Source organism: Trachymyrmex septentrionalis, unplaced genomic scaffold (genome assembly GCF_001594115.1).
Source record: "Trachymyrmex septentrionalis isolate Tsep2-gDNA-1 unplaced genomic scaffold, Tsep1.0 scaffold87, whole genome shotgun sequence".
NCBI classification, from domain to species: Eukaryota; Metazoa; Arthropoda; class Insecta; order Hymenoptera; family Formicidae; genus Trachymyrmex; species Trachymyrmex septentrionalis.
Genome location: NW_017306059.1, coordinates 166001 through 175132, shown reverse-complemented (window position 1 = coordinate 175132; position 9132 = coordinate 166001). Strand labels below are relative to the sequence as shown.

The window sequence follows — 9132 nt, the reverse complement described above, 5'->3', positions numbered from 1 at the left end:
TTTCAATGTTTCATTTGGATAATGTTCGATCCTATCTATCGTTTGTTTCCTATAACTTTGCTTTTATATATATTTTTCGCTAGAGTTGATCGTATTTGAAATGTTTTAGTGTTTCCAGACTTTTTGAAGACCCTGTATGTATAAATTAATGAATGATTTTCTAAATTAAAATGATTTTCTAAATCATTTATTGAATTGGATTGAAAAAAGGCAAAGAGAGAATTTTTATTTAGTTCGGATTTTTATTTGTACGAATAATTGGTTAAAAGCAAATTGCTTAGAGATAAAGTTCGGATTTTTTTTTACAATAAATAAATTCTTGTTGTAGCTGTTGTAAATGGATACATACGATTGTGAATCCCGTTCATGTTTTGCTAGTCATCGACGTACAGAACGATTTTATCGATGGCACGCTGGCACTTCGAAAATGTGGCCTTGGGCAAGAGGGGTTGGAAGTGGTGGAACCGATAAATCGGCTTTTGAAGGAGGGTAACTGGGACAAAGTGATATATACACAGGATTGGCATCCCGAGAATCACATCAGCTTCTTTGAAAATCTGGCGATGCGCAAACTTCATCCGAAATCTAAGGTATTTAAACATCCTGCCTAATAATAAAAATAATTCCATAAAATGATTCAAGAAAATAAAATAGTTCAATAAAATAATTTGAATAAATAAATAAAAAAATAAATTTAATATTAACATTCTAATCTTATTCTTTTTTTTTATATTATCCATTTTGCTACTTTTTTATATATCATAAGTTTATGCAAAACTAGTTTTAGCTATCTATATATGTACAGTGAATACAAAAAGTATTCATACAGAGAAAATATTAAAAAAAAAAATTTTATTTTCAAAAAGTAAATATTATCCAGCGAGAAATGAATCATCAAATCGATGTCGAATCGATATAAATCCGATAATTTTAACACCAATTTGACGTCGATTCGATGTTTAATTAACGATCATTTCTTGTTGGATAATTAACAATTTATTCAAAAAGAATAAAATAGACTGTATGTTTCTTAAAATTATATATACCAAAATGATTGATATATTAATTATACCAAATATATCCGAAAAAAAGCGAAAATTAAAAATTGTATTGTTTGAATATTCAAAAAGTATTCGGACGAGAAATTTAGCTTCTAAAATCAGGAGTACGTGCTAAGCTCGTTTATTTATATTAGAACAAAATGTATTTATTGTATAAAATTGCCAATTAATGTTTATTTTCTACAAATAAGGCTTTTTTTTATAACAAATTTTCTTGTGCGAATACTTTTTGCTCTTACTATGTATAATATAAAATGGAAATGTCTAAAAAATTCTTGAACATGTCCTCTTTAGATAACTTTTTTATTTTTGTGTCGGTAACACATTTGAATTTTTGATGTTTTTTTTTTATGAATTAAAATAATAAATTTTATCCGAGGTAGATTTAGCCTGTAATTCTATAATCCAAAATAAATGTATATTAAGATAATCCTACAATGTGAAATAGATCACTAAGGAAATGGCGAAACCCTTCGACACCGTTGTTTTTTTGCAACCTCATATAACGCAAGCACTTTGGCCAAGACACTGTGTTAAGAACACTTGGGGCGCTGAACTGCATAAAGATCTGCTAATATTGCCTTCTTCCGAACGGGTAATAGCTCAATTTTATATAAAAGGAATAGAGAGCTATGTCATATATATATACATATAAAGATTCTCTAATTAGGCTAATTCTTTAAAACTGCATAGTAATTGATATCACATATAAAGTAATTGTATAGACGTCTTTATCATGTAAATCTCCGGCAGTTATTTCTTTCTTCCATATTTACAAATTATTTAAGAAGGCATGAATTCCTACAGTTTTTTAATCTATCTATTTATAAATTATCTTATTTTTGAAATTATGTACATCTGATATTAAGAAATCTATACCCTACTTAATTAATCGGAATATTCTTCCCTTTTTATACTTAAGGTATATAAGGGTCAGGATCCAGACAAAGAATCATATTCAGCATTTGCGGAAAAAGATGCGAAAGGCCTCTCAGAACTTGAAAAAATATTGTCGACCGTTGGAGTCACGCTCTTATATGCCTGCGGTCTCACCTATGATATATGCGTAAAGGAGACGTGTTTGGATGGTTTGCGATTGGGTTATCCTGTAGCTGTGATTAATGATTGCTGCCGTAGTGTAAAACCCGATGATACAACGACTAAATCATATATTGAAAATGGCGCACTAGTGGCATGTTCTGACCGCATACTGTCCTTAGTGAATGAAGGCAAGCATAGTCTAGTGATGGCGCATCACGCCGCGAAGATTACAAGTTAAACAAAACCTATTCTTAGGTTCATTAAGTAATCACAATTATGTAAAAATATTTCTTGAAAGATAACGACTATTTTTTGTCAAATCTAACAAAATCTAAAGTTACACTTAAAATAGAACAGAGAGAAAAACGTAAAAATTATTTTGTTAATTTTTATTTCTTTTTATCTCTGTTATCAGTTATTAATTCTATAATTATTGAGAAAATTTTATCTAATTCTTATCTAAATATTTCAATTTTTACGAGGATAATTACAAAGCATAAGATGAATTTGTTTTTATTAATTTTTACATACAATGATACATTATACTAGCAAGTACTATGCTGAAATGAAAATATATATAAGTGGAAATTTAAAATTATAAACCTTTAATTTATGGTTTAATATATTATACATTACATCAAATATTATTAATATTCTTTCATAACGATGAATATACTTACAAAAGATAATATAATTTACTGAAATGTCAATTTATTTAAATATACGCAAAATTAGATACGCATACGTTATCAAGAAGAACCTATAAATATATTGTATTTTTTATTAAAAAAGTAATTATACTTTATATAAAAAAATTTTAAATTAAATTACTAAACAGATATACTTATAAATGTTTCGAAATAAATATAATTCCTCGTGTTTGATTTGTTATTTTCATCCATTAAAATGCGCCTAATCACTTTTATCAATTAATAATCGTGCTGTCCTTTCGATCCTGTTTGCTGATTCGTCTTCGACCGTCAATTCGCAAATATATCTTTGCCTTGAGCTGCAATCTTCACCTCTGTATGAATAAAGTTTCGATGATGCGTTGAAAGTTAACTTCAAGCACCTACAATTTAAAATAATTTATAATTCAAATATTTAGTGTTGAGAATTAATTGTCGTGTTAAGTAAAGACTTTAATATATGTACGCTATTGATATTCTATTTTATCTGTGTAAAAATGTTCTATACCAACCTGCCATCACCAATGACGGTCTGTTTAGTGTCTTGTTGAACCGGTCTAGCACTGTTGGCCCAAATCCATAAAAGCCCTGGATTTAAGCCACCTGTCCAGAAATTATTGCCCTTAAATTTGGAATTTGACATTATACCCGCGATTACATCTTGGTTCTCTTCGACCGTGTTGAATTCGACCAAATGTCCACCCATACCACGGCAAAGACTACCCGATGATTTCCAATCGAAATCACGATTACTGAAGTGATAGCAATTTTTGCCCATTCTGGTGTAATTAGTAGGACAAGGTTCTAAAAAAAGCGATGACGTAATAAACGATACAGATTAAAGCTATATTAAGCTCCTCAGTGAGAAATGACAATGGAATCGACATTGAATCGACATCGAAGTCATCAAATTGACATTGAATCGACGTCGATTCGACATCTATTCCATTGTCATTTCTCACTGGTTGTGAATAACAAATTTGTCTTTCTTTCTTACAACAATTAATTTCTTTTAAACGTTATAAAAAGAAGAATATATATATCTTAATTATCATTACATATATTATGTATCATATATTATATTGAGAGAGAGAGAGAAATGATTTTTTAAATCGATTTTTTTATATTAAAGAAATTTTACCTTTCATTTTATTATTTCCAGCAATAACGTAGTACAATAATTCTTCTGCTCTTCTTACTCTTTTTTCTAGATAGTCTACTCTATACACCAATTTTTCAATAGCACCTGTAAATTTCCATTTAAGATTCCTAAATCTCATTCTTTTAATTAAAAAATTTGTTTTTATTACTTCATTTTTAATTATTTTTTTTTATTATAAAAATTTTTTCTTTAATTATGTAATTGTTGCAATTATTTATAAGTTATATTAAAAATTTAAATTATTAAATTAATTTCCTTTTTTTTTAAATTTTTTTAAATATCTTATAAATCATACTAAGTAGGTAAAGATCAGTTTCAGAAACGTCTCTTTTATTTGATGTGGAGATTTTAGATACTGTCAAAATCTTATCATCAATCTTCATCACTCGTGCGGCACGAGAATTGTTGAATTGGTGCCTTGGAAGAGTAGTCCAATTTTCGAGAATTTCTGTCCATGGACCATGATTCACCATAACAGCCGTTAAATTCGCTGAGGATGATGGCACAACAAATAAAATTATATTGAATGTATTGAAAGATCTAATCGCATAATCGGATTAAACTTGTATGTCTTATTGTACTTTTCATAATTTAATATTGTAATTTAATAACAAAAATATAAATAGTGTAACAGTTTGATTAATAATAATAATGACATCACAAAAAGATAAATTATTAAAATATTATACACTTTTTGTGTATATTTTTGTCATTATTGTTAATTATTTTTATTTATAAGTAAATAATTATAATGACAACTTTAATTTTATTTTTAATTTTTTAATATAAATTATTAAAATATTGTATTTGTAAATCATAATACGTACCAGATACCAAATTGACTATTGCTATTAACGTGACAAGTATAATTGAAGAATATAATTGCACAGCTATCTTTCTCATTGTTATGATTTTGAGACCAAAGAAAAAATATGCAGATGAGATATTGGATACAGAAATTGAAAGGTCGGCGTTCACCTTCCACGAAGTGTAAAGTAAACGAAATAAAGATGCTCCGTTTTTCGCTTGAATCAATGTTTATGTATCTGACTTTCTCCTGGAAAGTTTACAGCAGCATGTTGAAATAGGAAATACCCGGATGTAAGCAAATATATTGCAAAATTTCATTGTACACTCATATGTGATGTATTTAACGACGTAATATTAAAAAGAAGTAATTTTTAGATAAGGAGAATATTTAAGAATATAAGTATTTGCTTTTAACAAAATTTGAATATTATTATTATTGTATTAGACAAGTAAAAAACAAAGTAATTTAAAATATTATAGAAACAAATTCTTCCATTTACAACTAAAATTACGATAATTTACAGAGAGAAGCGTTGTTCTTTATGTTTGATTCCTGTCTGTGTCCTCATTATTTGATTCTAATTAATTCTTATTATTAAAGCTACTGATTTACAAAAATAATAATATAATATTTTATTAGCATAACATTTTAGATAAATTTATGCATGTAAATATTTTATGATATATATTTAGAGAAACATTTTCTTTTTAGAAACATTTACGTCGTATATGTATATTTCGGTATGTATATTTTGTTGCTTTTGTAATAGTAATTGTATAATGCATGAAATTAAGGAAGTTGGTACATAATGAATGCCGGAAACGGTAAAGAATTGGAATGTCATAGAATTCTCTTTTATCAACCTCATTTACAGAATTGACTGGTAACATTTAACCTTGAAATTCTAATGATGTATATACGTTAAAAATTATGGACTTACTATTACATTGCTGTCATATCCAGTATATCGTTTCTTTTAATTAAATATACAGAAATTATATAAATACTGTAAATTGAAAGAAATTAAAGCAAAATAATAAATTCGATATATTAAAACACGCGCGCGAATAATTATATTCTAATATAATTTAATTTATATATTATGATTTAAATTAACGTGTAGATTAAAATTTAATAAGCTAATTATATCTTTTTATTTTTTTACAAAAGCAATATGAAATTTATATGTTGAAAATGTAAATACCTTAACTTCTCACAAGATATTTTCTTCTTGGTACCACTCGTATATTCCACACCCAATCATACGTCACGGAAGACTGAGAAGAAAAGATTCGAGGACGATGTCGTAGACCTCTCTAGGTCACTTTCTCCCCACCTTAGAAGTCAAGTCACTTTCTTCGGCAAGTCTACCTCAGATGGGATTTGATAAGTTACTGATTATAATAACAGTTTTACTAGATAGCAAAGGAATATATAAATTTTATAGCAGTATCACGAGAATATTGATGAAGAATATAAGAATAATTTGTCATATTTATTTTAACATTTCTTTAATAATAGAGATGGTAATAAATGTAAAATTTCTATAATAATAGATTAATCATTAAAATTTGTGTAAGCCTTTTAGATATGAAAAGTTCAAAAAATTACGAAAGTCTAAAAGGCTTACACTATTTTTCTTGATTATTGCAGAAATTGATTCTCTTATGTTAGAAAAAATAATTAAAGAATGCTTATAGCAAAGAAAGAAAATGTGAAAGACAAGTCCAAGTAGAAATTTTATTTAAAAAAAATATATTTTTATGGTATTTTTATCCTGAAAAAATATATTGTTTTTCTAGCAATTTTATGCCTAATATTGTTATTTTTAACGAAAGTTGCGTTTTCATGAATTTCAATTCCGCAAATGTTCGTTCATTTATTCGTTGTGTAATTACTCGCGAAGATCAACCTACTGACACGGTTTCCTCGGTACATTCGAATATCGGTGGTTTCAACAAAGTGCAAACACGGAAACTTCATCTACCTCTTAATGACAGAAGCGTGCGATCAGCTATTATACTTTCTCGCATTATACTTTCTGATAATATGATCATGTAACTTATAATTTATGTTTATATGCATTAAACTTTCATCCTTGTGGCGTGTATTAAGCTTGAATGTTTTCTTGAATGTAATTTTATCAAAATGAAATATTAGCGATTTAGAAATCTGTAATAAAACTTAAAATAATAAGCATTAAAATAATGTTTACGTGCGAAAGTCAAATTATTGGTTTAATTATTGATTTTATTATTGATTTTATTAACAAAGCAATTAAAAGTATGCCGAAACTATACAATCGTAATATTTTTTGTACATTAATAATATAATTATAAAAAATATTTTATTATTTTTTCTTTTTACGTGTTAATAATTTACAAGTTTCTCAAACTTAGATTTACAGGAATGTCAGACTTATCATATTTCAATTCGCAATTTTTTTTTCTTCCTGTTTTAACGTTAAAATTTTTTTATATCATATGTATAATAACATTTTCCTATTGTTCAATTTCTAGCTATTTTTAGTGATTACTTTATAAAAATATCAGAGATCGATGTCGCATCACGCAAATAATGGACGTAATCTATTCAGGATAATGCGAATTGATGCTATGCTGCGCAGATAGCACAGATACTCTGTGGACCGAATACGCGGGTAAGGTCGCATCGCGTTGCGATGCTTCGAGTTCATTCAAGAATTTCGACATCAACGAGATTTTATTTAACTGAACTGATCAAACAGCGCTTACAACAGTCTTCCCGTCGTTATTCGTTCCATTTACAAAATAATGGATCGTTAGAAGTACACAGTGAGATTAAGCCTCTCGTTGCCAATTTGATTGTCTCCGGTTCGCGTTTCCGCCGCAACCTCGACGCTATCCACAGTCTGAAAAACGATAAATACTTCTGTTTCTATTGTGTTCTCGATCTATCTGCTCTTTAGGATTGCATGAAGTATGTATTTGCAGGCGAACTTGGATTTAATTATTTCTCTTGCACAAATCAATGTAATTGTAGGATATATTGTAGGATATTGTAATTTCTTTAGGAAACGGAACATATCGCGGTTAACATAATAGGAACGGTTAACATATCGCGATACGAAACGTTATTCTCTATTTAAATTGTTCAATACAATTTAACATAAGTAAAAATATTATGATTTGAACACAATTTCAGTTGCTTAAATTGTCACATTATTTAAATTAAATTCTTTTAACAATTTGCAAAATTTCTAAAACACTTCTACAAAACAAATTCACGAAATATTACAAGATTTTTTTCTATATTTGTTATTTAATATAGAATAAATAAAATATTTATAGATTTATTTATTTATTTGTTGGATTTTGCAAATAAATTTATTGTAAAATAATTACTCTATCATCGTCGTCCCAGGATAACTTTTTGATCCTCGGCAAAGCTGAACTAGCAGGCCACGCTGGCACGAGAGAATCTGGAGGATCTCCGGAATAATTGGAAGAGTCATGAGATCCAGCATCCAGATTGGTTCTAGCACTCAGATCGTTCATATTCTGCACGAGTCCACCGATATTGGGAATATTCGAAGTTGCTGATAAAGCTGGCGGATTTGGAGCGGGCGCCACTTTATGTCGAGTATATAATGGTAATTGTCTCGCCGAGGCTATACCTAATAAAAAACGAGATGAGAATATCTTAATGTCATAAATCTTTGACAATAGAATTGTAATTTTATGAAAACACTTTGTAATTGTAAATTGCTTATAAGAAAGAAGAAAAATAATAAAAAAGAAATTTTATTTCAGTAATTGTGTCGAGAAATTGAATTGAGAAATTTTTGGCAATCAGTTAATAGATAAAAAGAGAAGTTAAAGACTCAAAGTAAAGTATGTCGAGTTAAATTATGCCGAGCATGAAGAATAGAAAGCATGTGCAGCACTGCTTGACTTCTGCTGCCTATAGAAACGTACTTTTGATTGTAGTACTATACGAGCTTTCATTGGTTTCTCCGAAGACGGGATTATCGATTTCGTTACGGCTGTCGACGTTATCATTCTCGTCGTCAATATCGTGACGCCGATTCCGTGGGTCTTCCAAGCCGTCCTGAAGAACGTTAGCGCCTAGAACTTGCGGAGTGGGACTTAGAGCCGAGGGAACTGGTGATTTCTCACGATATCCAGTACCCACAGAGCTGACCGAACTACCACTTTTTGGCCTTTTGCTTAAAAAAAAGAAACATTAAACTTTCTGTCTCTCTTAATCTAATAAGAATTTCCAAATATCTTCAAGTTTCTAATATTTTTATTCTAAATTTCTTGACTAAAGAATGAAAAATGTATAAAGAAAAAAAATACAGTATATTTATAACAGTATTCAGTACTA

General features: G+C 28.5%; 3 protein-coding genes across 3 annotated transcripts in view; 1 reads left to right on the top strand and 2 right to left on the bottom strand.

Annotated features, from left to right (window-relative positions):
• The window catches only part of LOC108755281 (nicotinamidase-like), an 8320-nt gene extending 5921 nt beyond the window's left edge, over window positions 1–2399 (top strand). The window contains exons 2-4 of the mRNA XM_018498200.1: window positions 329–590; window positions 1510–1656; window positions 1984–2399. Coding sequence (XP_018353702.1) covers window positions 329–590; window positions 1510–1656; window positions 1984–2340 — 766 coding nt within the window. The 3' untranslated portion in view covers window positions 2341–2399. The remainder of the gene's footprint in view (window positions 1–328; window positions 591–1509; window positions 1657–1983) is intronic.
• A 581-nt stretch (window positions 2400–2980) lies between these two features.
• LOC108755343 (C-type lectin domain family 4 member A) lies at window positions 2981–6059 on the bottom strand. The gene is made up of 6 exons (XM_018498273.1): window positions 5969–6059; window positions 4781–5010; window positions 4249–4443; window positions 3933–4037; window positions 3304–3595; window positions 2981–3174 (listed from the first exon to the last, which is right to left on the bottom strand). Exons 2-6 carry the CDS (start codon window positions 4854–4856, stop codon window positions 3015–3017), a joined length of 828 nt encoding a protein of 275 aa, XP_018353775.1. The 5' UTR covers window positions 4857–5010; window positions 5969–6059; the 3' UTR covers window positions 2981–3014.
• A 1095-nt stretch (window positions 6060–7154) lies between these two features.
• LOC108755294 (protocadherin Fat 4-like) overlaps window positions 7155–9132 on the bottom strand; it is a 13876-nt gene continuing 11898 nt past the window's right edge. The window contains exons 16-18 of the mRNA XM_018498216.1: window positions 8721–8971; window positions 8148–8419; window positions 7155–7654 (exon numbers count right to left, since the gene is read on the bottom strand). Coding sequence (XP_018353718.1) covers window positions 7565–7654; window positions 8148–8419; window positions 8721–8971 — 613 coding nt within the window. The 3' untranslated portion in view covers window positions 7155–7564. The remainder of the gene's footprint in view (window positions 7655–8147; window positions 8420–8720; window positions 8972–9132) is intronic.